Source organism: Anas acuta, chromosome 5 (assembly GCF_963932015.1).
Source record: "Anas acuta chromosome 5, bAnaAcu1.1, whole genome shotgun sequence".
NCBI classification, from domain to species: Eukaryota; Metazoa; Chordata; class Aves; order Anseriformes; family Anatidae; genus Anas; species Anas acuta.
The window spans coordinates 37,873,681-37,894,245 of record NC_088983.1 but is presented as its reverse complement, the minus strand read 5'-3'; the positions used below and the strand labels follow the sequence as shown (position 1 = coordinate 37,894,245).

General features: G+C 40.5%; 1 protein-coding gene across 4 annotated transcripts in view; it reads left to right on the top strand.

Annotated features, from left to right (window-relative positions):
• The first annotated feature begins 698 nt into the window (after window positions 1–698).
• Window positions 699–20,565, top strand: part of ZFYVE26 (zinc finger FYVE-type containing 26) — a 44,649-nt gene continuing 24,782 nt past the window's right edge. For all 4 annotated transcript variants that reach the window (XM_068684189.1, XM_068684188.1, XM_068684187.1 and 1 more), the window contains exons 1-20: window positions 699–881; window positions 1,069–1,279; window positions 2,700–2,778; window positions 3,607–3,696; window positions 4,582–5,131; window positions 6,099–6,229; window positions 7,135–7,299; window positions 8,508–8,596; window positions 8,877–9,037; window positions 12,133–12,315; window positions 12,907–13,566; window positions 13,665–13,754; window positions 14,493–14,561; window positions 15,186–15,337; window positions 16,623–16,821; window positions 17,136–17,399; window positions 17,553–17,672; window positions 17,971–18,135; window positions 19,011–19,238; window positions 19,833–19,938. In XM_068684189.1, the coding sequence (XP_068540290.1) occupies window positions 707–881; window positions 1,069–1,279; window positions 2,700–2,778; window positions 3,607–3,696; window positions 4,582–5,131; window positions 6,099–6,229; window positions 7,135–7,299; window positions 8,508–8,596; window positions 8,877–9,037; window positions 12,133–12,315; window positions 12,907–13,566; window positions 13,665–13,754; window positions 14,493–14,561; window positions 15,186–15,337; window positions 16,623–16,821; window positions 17,136–17,399; window positions 17,553–17,672; window positions 17,971–18,135; window positions 19,011–19,238; window positions 19,833–19,938 (3,887 nt within the window). In that variant the 5' untranslated portion in view covers window positions 699–706. The remainder of the gene's footprint in view (window positions 882–1,068; window positions 1,280–2,699; window positions 2,779–3,606; window positions 3,697–4,581; window positions 5,132–6,098; window positions 6,230–7,134; window positions 7,300–8,507; window positions 8,597–8,876; window positions 9,038–12,132; window positions 12,316–12,906; window positions 13,567–13,664; window positions 13,755–14,492; window positions 14,562–15,185; window positions 15,338–16,622; window positions 16,822–17,135; window positions 17,400–17,552; window positions 17,673–17,970; window positions 18,136–19,010; window positions 19,239–19,832; window positions 19,939–20,565) is intronic.

Sequence of the window (20,565 nt, the reverse complement as noted above, 5' to 3'; positions counted from 1 at the left end):
GCCTTAGAGAAACACAGTAATGCACGCGTGTACAAGACACTGTATTTATTTATTTACATACATTAAATGCATTGTGTCTTTTTATAAAATGCATTTTTATGCCTCTTCCCTCCATTCTTAAAGGGATGTATATATATATATGACATATCACCTGTATAGAAAGTGGGATATACGTGTAAGTGTATAAACATACTCAAGGGGTAAATATATATATACACACGTGTGTGAATATACCTCTGCATGTATACCTCTCTCTCCCATTCTCTTTGCATAGGGGTATATGCTATGTATTCAGCCCTTTGAGAGAGGACAGAAATGGTATCAAATCATATCTATGTTTACATGTATATTCTGGGACTCTGTGATGTGCTTATGAAGACAAATTGCAGTATTTACGCTCTGTATATATATATACCCCCCTGTAAGTATACCTCTCTCTCATATTTGTGTGCATACAGCCGTAAATACCGCGTGCAGGTGTACACGATACACACAGGCACAGAGCGCGCCCAGACCCCCCCCATCCCCTCAGCGCTGCCCGTCAGGAGCCCGCGCTCAGGAGGGGGGCGGAGCTTCGCGCGGCAGCCAATCAGAGCCACGAGCGGCCGGAGCAACACGAGAGGCGGGCGTGTGGGCGTGGTCACGGGAGGGGGCGTGGCCCGCGCTGCCCGGACCCTCCCGGCGGCGTCAGGCTCCCCAAAGAAAGATGGCGGCTTATTTACATTCCGCCCCGGCCCGGCCAATGGGCGCGCGCCCGCCCGCCCGGCGGCGCGGCCAGCTGAGGCGGCGCCCAAGATGGCGGCGGCGAGGGCCGGGGCGGGCGGGAGCGGGGCCGCGCTGCGGTAGAGCCCGGCGGGGGCCGCGTCCTCCGGCGCCTCCAGGTGAGGCGGGCGGCCTCTCGCTGCCGGGCCGCCCCGCTCCCTGCCTCGTCAGCCTGGGAGGCGGCGGGGAAGCCCCGGCTGCCCGCTCGGCGTGAAGGGGACGTTTGGGGTGGGATGGGGTGGGTGAGGCGATGCGGGGCGGGCTCCGCTCCTCACGGCTCCTCTCCGCCGTGTGTCTCCCGCCCAGGTGCCGCGGCCGCGGGGGAGATGCATCCCTTCGGCCGCGAGGAGGCGGCGTCCCAGGAGCGGCTGCTGGGGTTTTTCTGCCGCTGCGTGCGGCGGGGCGGCTGGGGGCTCGCCCAGGCCTGCCTGCCCCAGCTCTGCCGCTGCCCCGCCGGCGGCCCCCAGCAGGTGGAGGCGGTGCTGCGGGCGCTCGTGGCCTGTCCCGCGGCCGTCAGGTGAGCCGGGGGCTCCGTCTGGGGGTCGTGGGAGCTGGGGAGCAGCAGGTAGCTAGGGGGGCTGTGGGAGGCCGGTGGGATGCGGGGAATGTCAGTGGTTTGTGTGCCGGGTGCGCCTGGGTAGGGACACCTGAGCGCAGCCCGGACACTGGGCAGGCTGCTCAGCCTGCTGAGGTACTGAGATAGCGAGGTGATAAGAGCTTGAAGCTAAAAACTACCTGAGAGCTCTTCAGAACTGACTCTGTCGGATTGTACTGAAGGATAGGAAGGAACATCTGAAATTATACTCCTGTGATGCTGGGCTTCAGTTGATTTAGAAATGAACCACCAAGATCAGCACTGTAATTATTTAAAATACCCTCATGTTTCCAGTTCTTGAAAGACCTCCCAGTCTCTAAAAATTCGAACTAAAAAATTCAGGTTATGCTATTAATTTCTTACTCCCCTTGCCTGGGATTTTGAAACAGCATTTAGTTTTGCTTGAGCATGGTTATTTTTGATTTCTGCCCTTCAGTAGTTGCATCTGAAGGGTGGCTTTCCAGCACTCCAGGGAACACTGGCGTTCAAGGGGAAGGTTAAAGCTCAGTGCTGCTCCCCCTCTCCAAGTAGATGATCACATCTCACATGTAGATTTGTGCAACACTGGCAAAGATTCCAGGACTTAGGGCAGTCTAGAGGATGATCATGTGAGACATAAACATATTTGTTTCTTTTTGTCCTTCGTAGTTGGACTAATGCATCTAAAGGCATTAGTTAGCACTGCTGAGATTTTTAAAGGCCAATGAACTGTCTTCTGCTTTTTCCTAGTTCCTTTCATAATACTGAATGTGTTCCTGGACAGTTTAGGTTTTGGAATATGTGTGTAAGAATGGGAGCACACAAAAGGCATAGGGAAATTAGAAGTGGTTTTTTTTTGTTTGTTTGATTGGTGGATTAGTACAATAGGTTAATTTTAATTTGGACAAAAGAGCTACACTTGTGTTGCTGTGATGTAAATTTGTTTCAATTTGGGGGATAGAACTAGACAGAACAGGAAATAAGAGTTTGGCAAGCAGTCAGATTGCAGAGAAATCTGCTGAAGTGCTGAAGAGGTCTCTACAGACTGAACTTTAGACCACAGATAAATTTCAGTGTTTTGAAGGAAAGACCTGTGGCAATAGTTGTTGGTATTTCACAGATCCAAAAGCATTTATTTGCACAGCAGAAATCATTAAGTTAATGTATAAGTAGTACAAATATTATGTTTTCTCTGTTCTTATCTTGTATGACTTTTCTTCAAAGATAGTCTTTTTTTTTTTTTTTTTTTTTACCATGCACAAAGAAATACATAAATCCAAATAAGCTCTGACAGTGTTTTCCAGGATCTAAGAGATGGGCAGAATGTTGTGTAATCCAATATGTGTGCTTATTGCTTTTGTAGATGTGGACAGAATTGCAGCCCCTGGAGAACGGCATGGCTTTGGCTTCTTGTGTTGGAAAAATGGCTTGCAAGGAATCAGGTACAAAAGTTGGCTGTAGCTGATTTCCAAGTGTGAAATATTTGCTTAGTTTTCCTGATGTTCACGGAACTAAGTTCTCAGGGTAGCTGGAGATGTCCATCATTTTAACAAACTTGTCAAGAAACAACTGTTAATCTTTTGAAAGTTGCTTTCTCTTGTGCATGCTGGAGAAAAAGTAGGGATTTTTTTCTTAGTTTTTATTTTTTTTAGGTAATAGAAGTAGCTTCTTTATAATCGAGCATTTCTGTAATTGGAAAGCACGAGTTTATCAACTTCTGCATTTTTGTAGCACCTTTCTTACCATAATAATGAAGTAGTTCAGGCATCAGACAATTCTTTATAAGCTTTAGAGGCTGAAGGAGTATAACTTGTGCTTGCTCTATTGCTGTTTTCAGAATGACTGGTGTGACCTGCTTCACTAGTAAAAGAGAGAGTCTTTTTTCCTAGATTATTTTTAAAATTGGTACACTGGGTCGTATAGTCATTTTATTTTATTTTTAATTCATTCGTCTTTGTCACTACTTAGACTTGCACTTTTTCTTCTCTGTTTTAGTGAAAGTTGTCTTTAATTGATGGGATTGTAATTCCTGCAGAACTGTCATTTTTCTCTGTTTCCAAAGTTATGTTTGTCTCTGATTTCTATGGAATCCAGTGTTGCAGCAGCAGATTCTAGATGTGCAATGGTCTTCAAATGAGAATTAGATACCTTCAGAGAGAGATTTGTCTGCCTCAAAAAGTTGATGCAATAGCTAAGATTCAGCTATAATAACACAAACACATAAAAGTTACACTGGTTAACATTTTGCCCATTCTTTTATGTTGTTTCAGAAAACTGTTCCAGTTACTCTTCGGAGAGAAACTGAATTTTTATTGTTCTTGGAAGAATTGCAGAAAGATGTCTCTGAGGAAGTCCTAAAGGTGAGCTGCTTTGCGAGCCCTTCTCACTAGATATGCAGAATGCCAAACGGTCAGTTTGGGGAATCAAAGGCGATGCTTTCAGTGGCCTTCTTTCCATGAGATATGAATGTGTTATTAATCTTCTAGGCTACTGAAAGAGACTGTAATTCAACTCCCTGTTTTAACTTAATCCAGTGTATCTGAAAATGATTTCTCTGGTTAAAGAGGAGGCTGTTGACAGGCAAGGAACAAGCTTTTCTTCTTGGTCTGTCTAACACACTTCAGTACCGATGCCAGCTACTTGTCACAGTCTGACATCTATAGATGTCAGTAATCACAAAGCCCACTGTGAGCCAAAAGAAACCATAGTCAGCAAGCACCTTTGAAATGTATGTCTATTTGCTTTTTTCCTTCTCCTAAAATACTGGATTTCATCACCTCTGCACCTTCCCACCCTCTCCCTGGAAGGTTTTGAGTGCTGTACTGTTTTTAGTGATACTGTTTGCTGGTTGGTACCACTGAGATCCAGAAGCCATTTTTCCATTATTGTTACTTACAGACTGCTCTACTTGAGAACCACATTGAAACATGCAAAAATAGATTAATATCAAAAGGAAGTGTAGGGCAGAAAATCAGGAAAGTTTCTAACTGTGGAGCTGTCTTAATATGATGTTGGATATTAATATGACGTATGTTATAGGATTCCTCACATTTTGTTGTGTATTCTGGAATATCCAGTCATCTATGAGGTATACTGGACAAGGTAGACCGTATTTAATGGTTTTCCTAGGTAATTTGATGTTTCCAGATTGATTTAACTTCTGGCTTTCGTGTTTCTTCTATTTGTAGAAAATAATAATATCACTTATGAAGTCTGAAAGGTATATTCTTTTCTTTCTCTGCCAGGAGCTGTTTGAAGCATTTGAATGCACCCTGAACAAGCACACTGCTGACAGGAAAAGGAGAGATGGCTGTTCTCACAGATTCAGTTTGGATGTTGTTTCAGCTCTCCGGAAGCTTTTATTACGGGCTCCACAGAGGGCACAAGCCCTGCTGGAGTTCTTCCAGGAGGAACAAGGGACACGCAGCTCCTCACTCCAACAATATTGTTCTCTACAAAACATCTTTGTTGAATTTCTTCGCGACTCCTTGAAATCTCTGCAGAGGCTTCAGTGCAGTTCTGAGGTTTCAGAAGTAGATCAAAGAGAACTAGTAGATACTATTTATTCTGCTCTCAGTATGGTGACTTTTGAGGTGGAGCATCAGACTGATGAAGTACGACACCTGTTCAGGGAGCTCTTGGATGTGTGCTGGGCTGAGGGAAGCCCGCTGAGGGAGGAGAAGCTCCTGAGCTGTATGCTGAGGAAACAGAGCCATGGCCTGTTAAACCTATATAGCAGTGTTCTCATAGAAAGGACAAGAGAAAAATTTCTGGTGTCAAAATCAACAGGAAGAGGTTTGTTTTACCTTTTTTTGTTGTTTGTTTTTACTTCTTGTGTAACAGATCTGGTTAGGCATTAGACAGGTAAGTTGTCAAGGAATTGGGCGCTTCTCTTGATAAAAGGTACCTTAACAAGCCATAGAGTCTTGCAAAAGGTGATGCTGAAATGTCTAAAAGCAAGGGTCTGGCATAGGAAAACCAGGGTGCTTATGTTTCTGTGGTCTTTGCTACCTTTTTGTGTGAATGGTTCCTTTATCACCCCTTATTGTACCCTATTAATTGCTCAGTGTTTTTCCTGCTGAAGGTCTTGCTTGTAACTGGAAACTGACTTTCCACTTGCATGTAAAATTCTTATTGGTTCAGCTCCAGCTCAGAGTCATCAGTATTGGAGGATGTTTTTCTTCAGGCCAATTAATTTCCTTTCACTCACAGGGATTGCTGAAGGGAAGTTCAGGCTGGCGTGGTGTGGCAGCCTGCCATTTCTGGTGGTAATCACAGTTAGGGTTTCCTCATGGGGTAGAGAAATGGAGATGTGAACACATTTGCTCTTACTGAGAATAGCTGAATTTGTACTTTGTACAGATCTGAGAAGTTGCTGTGCTGGACGAGTCCTTGCTAAGCCCTGTAAAGCAGCACAGTGTCTCTGCATAGAAGTGAAAATTCATGCAACATCCAGATAACATGAGAATGAGGGGAGAAAGAAATGCAGTGTGAACTGAGCTAATGCAAACAACCCATACACTGAACAAGCTTCCACGAGGTTAACAACTGTCCGGTTTCCTATCTGTCCTATTTCTTTTCTACCACATTTTTTTTGTTTGGATTTGTCATTATCCAGTAACAATATCTGGGAGTCTGAACTGTTAATATATAACAACTTGTTAATATTCACGGAAATGCTGAGGATTTTTCAGTTTAAATTAACAACCTTCTTTCCAAGGTACCCCTCTGCATTGTAAGGTAGTCTGATAATGTTTTTTAGGTTCATCGGAGCAGCTGGATACAGAGCGAACCATGATGAACTTGTTCTCGGATCCCAAAGAGGTTGCTTCCTGGAAGACTGCATATTTCTACTGCTTGAGCAGCAGCAAGCACTTTCTGGAACAGATTCTGGTATGGCCATAAAACCATTAAGGGGGAATCCCAGTGGCAGCTGAAGTCAGTCCTTGTATTGACCATATCTTGGTGATGCACAGAGGTGTGTTTATTTAGATAGTACTTAGGAGGATCAATGACTTTTAGGAACAAGAAGATATCTAGTGATAACTCCGCTACTTCTAGCTGTATGATGAACTTAAAGAATTTGATGTGATTTTTGGAAAGCTTATCTGCATGACAACTGAAGATTAGATCTTTAGGACTTGAGAAGTGCTGTGTTCGACTTGCACTTTTGGTGAATGTGCCTGTTGATTTACCCTGTGGCCTTGAACTGGTTGCTTTGCATTTTGGTTGCATTTTTTAATGCTTGTAGCTGGGGCAGTGATATTCAGGAGTTGGCAAGGTGAAACTTAGTAGTTTAAAGAGCATGAAGTTCTGGCAAAAGATATTCTGGTATGATTTAAATTATTTGAATGTATCTTCCTAATGTATCTATCTAATTATTTTGAATGTATCTACATGGAAAAAATAGAATCCTGGTAGGTGGTCACTGTTTTAATGTGACTTTAAGTTTTCTAGGTTAAATGTAGTTCCATTTCTAGACAACCTGCTCAGTAAAGTTTCTTATATAATGTTCTTGGCATAGACATGTTCCATAGAAAGATCCTAATGGTAACATAGTGAAGGATTGTGAGTTGGTTTTATAGTTAACATTTGAAATTATGTTTTTCTGTTCTCATTTTTACTGAAGAGTATTGTGATGGCTTGTAAAATGCAAGTTTAGGAAAGTTCCAGATACAGTGCTTCACCATTTCAGTGAAACTAATGTTGAAATGTCTCCTCACTTATATAACCTGCCACGCAAGCATTATGAATCTCTGCATTTTGAAAAGATAAATGTTTCTTGTTTTGTTTTCTAGGTGACAGCGTTAACTTTACTAAAAAGAGAAGACTTCTCAGGCCTGAGCAGCTTATTGCGGAGAGAATTCAACCCCCTTAGCCGCCTCTTGGTGTTGCTAGGATGGACTCACTGTCAAAGCTTGGAATCAGCAAAAGCATTGCTATGGACTCTTCACAAAACTCAGGTAGCCAGCAGAAAGCAAGTGGCAATGGCCTGATCTGAATCCAGTAAATACAATTTGTTTTCTTAGGTTGTTAGTTCCTGGCTTTTTTTTTTTTATTATTATTTTTCTGGTTTGCAAGAAGAAAAAGCTACAACCTCAAATTGTGAGAACCTGAATATTTTTGTTTAAAGAACAGTTTTTCTTTAAACAAAGATATAAAACAGGGAGTTCCCAGTGAGCGTTTTAATCTTTCTCAGAAGGGAACTTAAACTAATATGTTAGCTTGGCATAGATAATGGCATTGAACACTTGCCTTTCTTCTTACTCCTCAGCCATGATGGGATTATGGCTTTGCAGGTGATTGTGAAAGTTCATCTTATGTGAGCTGTTCAGCCCTTCGCTGCTCACATAAGAGAGAAAATGTCAGTAACAGTCTTTGACTAATTTTAAAAAGAGCCAGGGGGTGTTTAATCAATGTCATTTTGCTCAGTGGATAGTGATTAATTCTAGTCACAATTAACATGTTAAGTAACTGGGGAGCTTGGAAATTTCCCAGAGCCATTCTCAAAGTAAGGTGATCAATCACAGGAGCTGTGAGTGAAGGATCCACTTTATTTGGGAGTCTTCTTTCTCTTCAGAGAAGGCTGTTGGTTCTAACTCTGGGCACGTAGTTGTAGCTCAGGTGATGTCTGCCTACAGGCAAGTGGCTTGAGTGACAGATGTGGTGAGACAGGGAGCCCTGTGCTGCCGGGTCCTTGGGGCAGATCTAGTCTAGTATTGCCTTAAGCAAGTTACCATGGAATGTTTGTTCAGCAGCCTCTGCAAAGTGGAAGTCTTGGATCTAGTTTTAATAGGCAGGCATCGTAGTAGAAGAACGCCTGGAAAGGAGAAGTGTCTGCTACCCAGTACATCATCGGTTCTGCAGTTAGTTCTAGAGGTTAAAGTCTGTTTTAAAAATCATGAGTTTTATTTTTGAAAGCTAACCTTGAAAAGGGATGTAGACACCTTTCCGTGATTTGTAGATGGAGTGGAGGCTGATTTTGATGCTCCTTCATAATAGATCTTAGATTTTGCTGCCTTTGTAATAAAACTGGGAACTTTCTGCACCTGCAAGTTATCCCTGAGATTAAGGAGTCTTGTGAACACCACATCTGTCACAAAGGCTTGGTACTGCTGTTTGACAAGAGGATTTGTTGTAAAGGGATTCTTTTGTTTGTCTTTCCATTTAGGATCTGTGCAATGATTCAGTACTAAAAGATTTCTGCGATGGGCTCTGGTCTCAAGTGGAAGTTCTTGAATGGTGCATACAGCAAAACAGGTAAAAGAGAAGAACTTTCTTCCAAACGATCTTGCAAAAGCTGCCTATTAGTCAATTTATGAATGCAAATAGAAACTGTACTCTTTTCTGTGATTTTTGGCAAATAATCTCATGACTGCTTATTGCAAGCTTTTAAATGTGTTGTGGGCATTACTTACACTATTTGTTTTACTTTAAATGCTGTAGTTTTGTTGAATCTGAATTAGAGGGGGGGATATATCTTGAATCATGGCTGAAAGACCTAAATCTGTGTTCCACCTCTTTGTTTGTTCTCTTGCAGTATTACTATCCCGAGGAAGGTTCTTTTGCAACACTTGCACAGTCTAGATTGCCACACTGCAGTGTACTCTCTTCATCACCTCACTAATCTTCTTACACTGAATGAAGAGGATGTTATTGAGCTGCTTCAGAAAGTTCCTGCTAGAGACCAACAGTTGCAGGGTAAATGTGGAGGATAATGAGAACACAGGAAAACCCCTGAGCAGCACATACTTGATGTATCAGTATTTCTGCCAGGAAGAGTCTGTTCTTTTGACTTACTTGTGTGAATAGGGAAGATACTGTTTATCAGTTCTTTTGTGGAAGAAAACTAGAGAGCATGTGGAAATTTAGAATTCTTTTGGAGACTAAATCGTCTCCAAAGGAGTTGTGAGATCTCTTTTTGATCTTGCAAGGATAGAGCTCTGAAAGAGTCTTTTCAAGTCTCTATCAAGACTTCGCACGTGCTCAGAATGTATTCATACTTCCTACCAGTTTGTTTTAGAAAAGGTATTTAATGGTCTTCCTCTTGTTGCTTTAAACTGAGTTAATTCTAAAACTATCTTCTGTGTTGTTCGCTGTCACTTACATATTGTATAACACCCTTAGCTGGATCAGTAAGTGTATTTTGGATTTCAGCTATCTGTGCACTTCAATGTAAAACCAACAAGCATAACCAAATGAAACTGGCAATATCTTATACTGTAACATCTTCACTTTGAAAATATACAAAATGGTGGTGTTTTTTTTTCCCATTTTAACATTAAATCTTAGCAAATCTACTTTAATGTTAAAATTCGTAAGGCTTAACTACAATCTGTCTTTACATCACTCTTTTCTTGTTTCTCTCATTTCGCATGTTCCATTTTGGTTCCTAAAATTATTTGAGATTACCAAGCACGTTAGTTCACTTAGAAGTGGCTGTTCTTGTACGCTTGTTTGATTGCAGCTTATTCTTTTCTGTCAAAAATCTTTCAACAACAGGAAGAGGCAGACCTGTCAGATCTTCTGGGGGCTGCATGACTAGCAAATAAGCTACAGTGTGGTTTCTCTCCTTTTTTTCAGATCACTTTAATTTACGGAACTGGTGAACGGAAGGCAAATTCTTCCTCTCTTTTCAGTAAAATTCAGATAGTTCTATAAACAGTTTAATAGAATTTCCTTCAAAATTACCTATTTTGAATTTTAAAGGGAGGATTGAAATCTTGAAGTTCAAATTTTTCTGACTTGATAGTGCTAACATTTTTCTCTCCTCACCCCTCTCTCTTTCCCTTCTTCCTCTTTTAACACACATCTGTTAGCTGCAGTAGTGAAACTGAAGCAGTGAAACCATTTCACAGCTGTATGCAGGCACCCTTCAGATCATAGAATCACAGAATGGTTTGGGTTGGAAGGGACCTTAAAGACCACCCAGTTCCAACCCTGCTGCCATGGGCAGGGACACCTCCCACCAGACCAGGTTGCCCAAAGCCCCATCCAGCCTGGCCTTGAACACCTCCAGGGATGGGGCATCCACAGCTTCTCTGGTAACCTGTTCCAGTGCCTCAGCACTTAGTGAAGGATTTCCTCCTAACATCTAATCTAAATCTGCCCTCCTTTAGTTTAAAGACATCACTTCGTGTCCTATCACTACACTCCATGACAGAGACCCTCTGTTCTCCAGATTAGTGCATAAGACTAGTTTGTGTGTGATCAGTCTCAGTAACAAAAGAAATTTCAACGTGAGTTATAGAATTCAAGAATACGGTGTTAGTATTTCTGGGATAGGAAAGGCAAGTGCTTATCATTGCAGGCTATTTTTTCAGTATTGTTGCGAGGAAAAGGGCTGATTTAGATACAGACACTGACTTGGATGGAGTGCATCTGTGTCTTTCCATGTGGCAGGCAAAAATGTATAAAATTTGCATTTAATTACCAGTGTGTCTTAACAGTATGTCCAGCTAGCATCTTGCTTTTCATAGACCTGTGTCTATCAGACCTGTGGCTTTGCCTGCCCCAAGTCCTTTTAGAACGGTGATGTTGAGAAGTTTTCAGGTGCTCCAGAACAGTGGAGAACAGTGGTGCGTTGTTGCATTGCTCTGTCCGGGTGGGTTCTGAGAAGGACTCATACTTGGGTGTTTTCTCAGTTCTGCCTGCTGTCTGTATGATGGTTTCCACCACTGCTGCTATTTAGAATTGCTAGTGCTAGGGAATAATGGGTTTTAAACTGCTTGAGCGCTCAGGGCTTTGTCTCGGCTGTTCAGTAGTTTTCAGAAGAGCTCAGGATGATGTTTTCATTTGAGACCATGCTTAAGCCTTGTGGAGGGCAGTACTGAAACATTTTTTAGGTAATGCTGTTCAGTCTCAGTGTTTGAATGGGGACATTACCAGTACATCAAATCAGTCTCTAGTTAAAATGCTTTGTGAATGCTTCCTCTGCGTTGACAGTAGGCAGAAGTGCAATTTATCCCCCATATAAGAATGGTGGATTAATAAGATAGTGGATTCTAACCCTAATGTAATGCGTGGTAGTTTGATTCATCTAAAGCCAGCAGAACAGAAAATATGACTTTATATTATGTTCCCGTGTGAAGGGCATGACGATGTGACTTGTACATTGTTTACAGTTTTGGTGGTCTGCTGTAATTAGAAGGCACCGTGCCTCTGGCATGTGACAATGACACAGTACACTCATTTTCTCCAAAAAATAAAAAGGGGAAGGGAGCGGGTGTAGTACTTCTCTAAGATGCACATCATAACTGTGCGAAGACAACTATGGGACTGTGCTTTTTTGTTTAATCAATGGCAGGTTATGTGAGGTAAATATGGCCAGACATTGTGGATAGAATCAAAATGCAGTATCTCTTTATTAGTACAGATTTGAGAAGTGGTGGCACTCTGATCTCACCACAGTCATAGCCAGTCTCACTGTCTCTCTGCTTATCTATTGTGTGATAGAACACAAAGCTCTTACATGTTGGAACCAGACAGGATTCCTTCTGTGTTGTAAAGGCAGCAGTGCAGCTTAACCACTTACTCCTAATGAGACTTATCATGAACAGATTTTCATCATTCTGTGCTGTAGCCAAGTCCTGCAACACAAACTTGCAGATTTTTATTTTTATTTTTTAATATTGATAAATAACTGTGAGGTAGAGAAAAGCTGGGAGGGAAGTGGCACTGGGGAATAAAGTCCAGGAAAGTGTTGCTGTGTGGGAACTGCGGGGAGAAAACAAACAAACTGTTTCTGTTGTTTTCTTAACCTTCTATGCCCTCACCAACCTTATTTTCTTCCACAGCGGCACCACTCCCTAACACCTTAAGTCAGCAACGCAACCTGGCGTTCTTTCGAGCGTTTTGCGCCATGAAGTATGCGATCTATGCTCTCTGTGTGAATTCACATAAGCATTCCCAGTGCAAAGATTGCATACACAGCCTTCTTGGTGATAGCCCTGAAGACACAGCTTCTGCAGAACCAGCAGGTGATTGGCTTGCTTTCTCAGATTCAGTAGCTTGTGCTTCTCCATTTGCTGAGTTTTGAACCATCACTTAAGAGTACAGCTTATCTTTCTCTTTGGTGGGCTGTGGCTGCTTTGCAAACAAGTGTAATGGCACTTCTGTGAGGTGCTGTTATCTCTAGTAATGATAGATATGGATAGAACAAGGATCTGCATTCTGAAACATTTGAAGTAATTGGATTAAAACATAATGCAGAAAGAAAATTGTATTAGATACAGGATGTTTCTGGTGGGGATAATTTTGTAAGAGTTTGTGATTTCCCAGAAAATCAGTTTCCCAAAACCTGTGTGTTGTTCTTGTGTACAGCTAAAATGGGTGTAATCTGAGTTTGGATGTTGTTGGACATGGTGGTGATTGGTGCAGCTGAGAGTGAGGAGGCACACTATCTTTTAAAAAAATATAAAATGTTGAACATGTATGTATTTGATGTGTGAAGGAATGATGGGCTTTGAGCTGTTGGGCAATTGCATCTTCAAGAATTTCCTTAGAGAACAAAGACAGGAAGAAAGAATTCTGGGAAGTGTTGTAAATGGTCTTTATTTTTGTTTTTACAGGTACAGATTGCTCCTCAGTCTTTCCTCAGTACCTTGCAAAGTGTCACCAGTTCTTAAAGAGCGTTCCTGCTCCTCTGCGCCTGGAGGTTCTGGAGAACATCTTCTCCTTGCTTTTTGTTTCTTACAGTGACCTCCATAGTGAGAATTTTCTACCTGAGGACTATGCAGAGGATGATGATCTTGATAAAAAGAGTTGTACAGTGAGTGTAGAAAGCGGTATCAGTAGGCGGTCTTCTGCTTCTGAAAGTCCACAGCACCTAATAAAGGCTGAAAAGAAGTCAGAGAGTCATCTGTTAGCTGCTCGGACAGTCCACTCAGATCCCCGAGATCTTCCTGACTCAGAATTGCACGGCAAAAGCTGTGACGCCTCTAGGCTGAGCTATCTGGATCTAAAACACTTCACCAGTGGTGTCACTGGATTTTTAGTGGATGATATAGCCATGGATGCCTTCCTCACGTTGCTCCTCAACCATCTGGAAGAAATTCAGAGTTCTCTCCCATGGGACTCCAGTAATGTGCTTCGTGAAGAGCTGGAGCTTGTTGAGTGCTTGAACCTTTCTGCAAGCAGAGATGGCTTTGGGAGTCGTGTGTCACAGTTTTCCAAATACCTTTCTGAAGCTCACTGGCGATACAAGGTGGTGATGAGTAACAGAAATGCAGGTAGGCTTTGAATAGGCACCTTCAGTTAACTGTGTTTGTGGGCTGTCCAGTTACTTGGTAACATTTTGTTGTTTTTTTTTTTTTGTGTTCTTTTACAGAACATCAGCTTGCATCTTCGCGGAGATTTAGCTCTTCAATTAGGTCCAACAGCTTTAAGAAGCGAAGCAGATCTCAAAGGTACAAAACAGGTAAGTTGAAAAAGTGACTTGGAGAAAATGTCTCTGAATTGCAGATCATTTTGCTGAGTTTACAGCTGAATGCAACCAGACTTGAGCAGAGAGAGGTTAGAGATTAGTAAAGAGGTTAATTTATTTGATTTATTTTCTGTAGTTTTCTAACTAATTTTAAGTGTCTTACTCCAGTTCCACTTGGATTGGGTTGCTTCCCTGAAGCTCACCTGTACAACTAAAAGACATGTTATTTTAAATTCAGATAAGAAAGTAAATTCTTTAATACGTGGGCAGAGGAGAACCTTGCAATAACAGGACCAATTCTTCCTTTCCTCCACTATATCCAATGACTGTTTGCTATAGTTTCATTCATACTGCAATCATATCTAGGGTACAAATTCACAGGAACCTTCATGGCTTGAAGGTTCATTGACAGCTGTAAGAGAAAGCTTGGTTCCTCATGCTTTTTATATTTAGCCTTTAAAATGTATGTCTGGTTTGTGGGTCAGATGTTTCAAAATAAGAAGCTTTAAAGTATCTGTCATCCATCACTGGGCAACCCCAAAATAGTCTCTTGCCTAGTGTTTTAGTAAAATGAGCAGTTTTTGCATTTATCATAGGCGTCACTGGTATCTCATGTGAGATACTTCTCAAGATCTCTTGCAGTTGCCTAATCTGTTGTTTGCAATAAATTTAAATCACCTTGTCTAGACAAAGTGCATTTCATGTGCTGATTTTGATTTGTTTCCATTTTAGATGGGAAAGAGGGAACTTTCAGTCCATCATTGGAAAGTACAAGTAGCGAGCTAAGCACCAGTACCTCAGGTATTAAGCCACAAAAGTAGTGCTCCTTTGTCTTGTTGATGTGCCATGATGAAATACTCATCTGACTGGTCAGTGTGAATTACTGCTCTGTGCAGGACAGAATTAGAACTCTTCAATTTCAGAAATGAAAAATTTCCCATTTTTGGCTGACTTTTTCTAATTAGAATGCTGTATAGTTCTTCTGGAATAGGAAAACTTTTTTTTTTTCCTTGGTATTTTTGGCTTGCAGGAAACGGTATGAAACGTAGTGATGTGCATATCATCAAAAAAAGCTAATAGAATAGTGGTAATGTAACTGAAAAGAAGCTTAGGCATACCAGTTTGATATTAATAGGTCCAGTACTTAAGACTCCTTCCTTTATCAATACTGAACCAGTGCCTTAGTATTGCATCTGTGTTACATAGCTGCTGAAGGGTTACATCTGCATGAGATGCAAACTGAAGGTTCTGACCAAACAGGGAAATAAATCTTACGAGAATTTTGAACAAGGTGTTTATGTTGTCCTCTTTATCTGCACCTATATTTTCGTGTTATATATGTGAAGTGCCCTTACCTCTTAGCTGGCTCTTAACAGGTGAAATGTTTTTCCATACTAGCATACTGATTAATTAATTGTCTTACAGAGGGAAGTACCAGTAATGTGTCTGGCTCAAGTAATTTGGAAAGCAGGGCGAGACCACAGCAGCAAAACCCACTAATACCTATGATGCTTTCCCCACCAGAATCACTATTAGTTTCTTGTGTTTTGAGAGGAAACTTTGTGGAAGCCCATCAGGTGAGTGAGTTGCATGTATTTTGTGCAAATTAAAATCTGATTTGCTATTTGTATTTGCGGTTATGATGACTGAAGTTCTGCTCCTTCCACATTAGCAAGCACAGGCTGAAGCATCTTCATTCCAAATGAAGGGGTCACTACCGCAGAAGAAACAATCAAAAGGAGCAAAGATACTCCTGTTGTACCAAGGATGCTGTTTTTTTATCCCATTGTATAAAAATGCCTATGTTCTCAAAGCATGAAAATGTTTGATTGGAGCTGACCAAGCTGAGTCTTTCAGCAAAATGAATAATGTGAGGAACTCATGTGAAACCACACGAGGAAGCTTTTATCAGTGAATCAAAATCATGACTGTCTGCTACTTTTAAGCTCAGTAGGAGCATGAGAAATGTATTCCTTACCCAAAATGGAGCTGAAGTGATGAATGCATTTATTTGAAGGTGGTACATTTTGAGGATAAAATTCACAGTACTGAAAATAGGCAGAGATACTTGAAACTGACAACCTGCACATCTGTAGCTCTCTATTCTCTCACAGCTACCTTTCTGTGTGTGGCTTTTGGGCTGATGCTCTGAAAAATATCTTGAAGTATCAGCAATTGCATCTTTTGTAAAAAGCAGTGACCTTGCTGAGTTTCAGATAGCAATATTGAAGCAGTCGATACAGTTTCAGTCATTGCACCAGACTAGTAGGCTGCTGTTCAGTTCCTTAGTTCTGTCTGACATCAAGTAGGCCACTTCATATTTTCCCTACTTAAAGGATCAAGAAGCATTTTGTTTGTTTTGTTACTCCAAATCTCAGTACTGCTAATAATAACAAATTCAAGCTTGGTTTGCGTTCTCTTGTTGGTTGGCTATTAGGAATTTGTACAGCTATGCTCATCTATTGTCTTTAAATCTCTGGAAGATACTCCTTGCTGAAAAAGAATTTGTTTAAAATAGTTTATTTCATAGGCCTAACTTGCTAAATTTCCCTTGCAACGTAGTAAATTGAAATGTCATTATGAAAGATACAGGAGATGAAAATTAATTCAACTCCATTCTTAAAGCGAATAATAGATGAACATTTAAAAAAAAAAAAAAACAGGCTGAAAATGTCTTTAAGGCCCAATTTTTTACACTTTCAGGAAAGAGAAAGTGACTATTTTAGCCTGCTTTTAGTGCATATTTTTCAGATAAAGCATCTGTTTTATTCCCTCATTTCCTTTAAAAATCCCTAAAGCTCTTTGACCTTTGAAAACTTTTTTTTGACACTCTGTAATGACATTTATTGTTATTTTTAAAAGGTGGCTTTGATGTTTAACCTTGATACTTCACCTTGCTATGGCGAATTGGTTTTTATGGAGCGCTACCAAGAGGCGGTACGAGAAATGGCCAGAGTGGAGAACAATATTGAGAATCAAGCATCGGATGGCACTGGGGGCATCAGGAAATCTGGCAGTGGCCGTTCAACATTGCAAGCTATTGGAAATGCAGCAGCAGCAGGTAAGGACCACTTTTTTAGAGTTCCTCTGAAAAAATATGTGGCACAAATGGAAAACAGGAGAAAACAATTTGGGTATTGTCATAATGAGTGCAATAGTTGTTCAGAAATGTAAGTAGTGGTTCTTTGACAGCGAAGATAAGGATGATTGAATTTACTGTTGATGCCCAGCTTGTTTTATCTATTCTGTAATAAAGGGTTTGTAAAGCAGGTCACTTATTATTTTCTTAAAGGATTGGAGAATAATTATTGATGGCAGGATCTAAGATAAATATCCTGTTTAATTAGTGATTGTGTTTTTTGCTGACTTTTGTAGGTATGGTATTTTATTCCATCTCAGATGTTACTGATAAATTGCTTGCGACTGCTGGAAGTCTTGCCCCTACTCTCCAAGAAAATTTCTGGATCAACAACATCCAGCTGGAGCATACTGATCCTCTCCGGGAAGTCCTCGAGGACCTCAGTCCTTCAGCAATGGCAGCATTTGACCTAGCTTGTACTCAGTGCCATCTTTGGAAGACGTGCAAACAGCTTTTGGAAACAGCAGAAAGAAGACTTTTTAACAGCCTTGAAACTCGGGGTAGGCTTTTGCATTTTGTAGAAAATGCCCTTGTATAATATACTGTTTGTGCTAACACACGAGTCTTAATGAAGTCTCATTTTGTGCTTTTTGTATTAAGAATGGAAAAAGGAAAAAGTTTTATTTTGTGTCTTTGTTCCATGACTTTTTCAGGCCACCGACCTGACTTTGTGTTACTGCACTCCGAAGGCTTAAAGGGTTTCCCAGCAGTTCTTCAGCAATTAAGTAAAATTCTCAACTATTCCTGCACATCTCAAGGGCAGTCCAAGTCAGGTAGTATGCTTTACTGCTATGTTGTTTTGTTGGAATGTGCTTATTTCAAATTCTTGCCTTCTGTTGCAGTGGAAAGTTCTAAGTTTTTTCATTTCTTAGCTTAGTACTTCAAAAAAAAAAAAAAAGGGGGGGGGAGGAGAGGGGGGACAAAAATACTCAACCTCGGTTCTGAATAAACTGAATCTCTCTGAATTTGGCAAACTAATGTTATTATAATACGGTTTTAGTTCTGTGGGCATTTTCCTGTGCAAACATAGTTCCGTATTTGTTATAGTTGGTATTTCTTTCTCCTTTGTAGAGATCTCAGATGAGAAAATGGGCAGTTATTTTCGATGCAGTATAGTAGACCTCCTTCAAGCTTGCTATCCTGCCTTGACTGAAGAAAGCATTACTAGTGAGATTGTTTTATCACACCATCTGGATCAAATCCTAAAAGCACTGACACACGTTGAGCGTTCTGTGGGTGAGTTATCTTTGTGCTCATGAAGACTGAGAAATTGATCTAGACTTTTGCTTTGTCCCGTCCTGAAAAATGTAAATCTAGTAGTAATGCTCTTTGACTTGTACATCAAAAATATGCATTTTTAAATTCATAAATGTGAAGTGTAAAATTGGTCTGTATTTCCTATAATCCAAGCATTTGTCTTCAGAGCTTGCCAGAGAAGAAAGGCAAATGTAAATGAGTACATTTGAGGTTACTTGTGCTATTTTTCTTCAATCGTAACAAAGAATTCTTAAAGTATTTTTTGCCCTGACAGTTTATAGTTAACTGGGTGTATTACTATTGCTGTTTCCTTAGCTTTTACAAAAAGTAGATAAACTTGTAAAACTATTGTAATATACCTTTCAATTTTCATAAAGCTATTAAAAAACATGTAATCCTTTTCTAAAGGAGTTTTCCAGAGTTGCATTTTCTCTGCCTTTTCTCAAAGAGCTCTTTGTTTTATAGTATGAGATCTTTTGTTATATCTTCTCTGCGTTCATCAAATTTCTAAATGGCATGTGGGTGTTTATAAAACATTTAAAGATGTATGTTTAATGAGCAAAAAGTTAGGAAAACTCTAAGGGCTAAATGTTTTGGGGCATAGAAACTGGTCAACAGCTGTGTTTTGGAATAAACTTATTTGTTAATGACACCCAATTAGGAATATTTAGGCTTTTTTAAGCTGCCAGATACAAGGTTTCTAACTTAGATGAACCATGGTCATTAATGTTAAAGCATTTCTCTCGCTTTTTTTTTTTTTTTTTTTTTTTTGTCTCAAGCTTCCCCTCCACCCTCTGCCTTTGGCATTTAACACTGACTTGGATCTTGGATCTGTGTTTCTTCTTTTAAACCAGACTCTAAAGGGAGCTTGCTCAGCACCTTGGTGGAACAGGCGTCTCTGAAACCTGTGGAACTGGAGAAGCACCTAGTTTGGAATCAAACACAGCTCCTGCTGAGAACTCTTGACCAACATCTCCAGCCCATGTCAGAAAGCAACATGAAGACAAACTTTGTGAAGATCTTCTTTGACTATGTTACTACACTGAGTGCTGTTGTGTTACGAAGTCTAAATACAGAGCTAGGTAAGGGGTTTGTCTGACAGCCTGAGTATAAGTGAAGATAGCCAGGCTGTGTAGTCTTTCTGACTTGAAGAAGTAACCATATAAAAATGTCTCCTTTGTAAACAGGCCTACAACCTCTGTGTAGTTCAGATCATTCAACTTCTATTATTGCACTGCCTTTTTCATTTCTTAACACCTAGGCCAGCAACAGCTAAGAAAAAAGTAGCTGATGGCAGTGGGTAAAGCAGAACAGTATTGTTAACTGCTGACCCAGATTATGCACTTTGTTGAAACAAAGCAAACAGTTACTCAGCATAATTTAGTAGTGCATAGAATGGTATTTCAGCAATACTGGCCAGGTTTTCAGTGCTTTTGTAGAAGTAGCTTTATTTCTGTGAATTCCTGTCTGTCTTTGACTTTGACATGAATAGGACATGGACTCACCAGTCTATATCCAGAGACTCCTCAGAAGTTTTGTGAACTTAGGTCAAGAGATTTCAGGCTCTTAAAATCTATGTTCCTAATACAAGACATGGCCAGTCTATTCGGCTGATGTGTTTGTGTTGTAGTAAATGTTCTGTCTTGGTCTGATTTTTTTTATTTATTTTTTTTAAGACTTATCTGCAGAAGTGAAAGTGGGGAATCCTTTCATACTGTTACAGCAGAGTCCATCTCAGCTACTCTCCCAACTCTTGTTTGAAAGACAAGTTCAACCTGACAGGTTGGTGCTTTTCAGATATACTTCTCTAGGTGATTTTGGATCTGAGTTAAGATTGAAATCTTCTCTGGCTACTTAACACATGGAGGCTGTACTGCTTGTGCTATCTCCCGCTAGTAGGTCACTTAATGCTGCAAGGGTTGGTGTCTAGGGAGAGCTTAGTCTGTATTTTCTCTACAGCTACAACTCCATATTTGTACCATATTTGACAGTTACCATTTGTTGTGAAGAGAGAACCTTTATGTATATTTTTTTAATTGAGTGTAATATTGTTCAGAACACTGGACTTGCAGCTTAAAAAACAAACAAACAACAAAAAAAAAAAACAGCAAAATAAAATATACCAGTAATGCTTCTCAAGAAGACAGCTGGGCATGGCTCTTGCCCTGGTAAAACTGGGTAATCTAAGGTCTTTCCATCACAAACAACTAAATCAGGCTGTCTGATTTGTTATTAGTATGACTTGTACCTAAATATGACAATGTTTGAGTGGTAAGTTCAACAGTTTCTTTAAAGGAATGGCAACATAAGCTGTGAGTTATCAATGTCATGCTGTATAATTTTTCTCATACTGAGTGAATATAAGATCTGTGCTCTTCTCATGTGAGGGTTATGAGGGGTTTGTGCTCA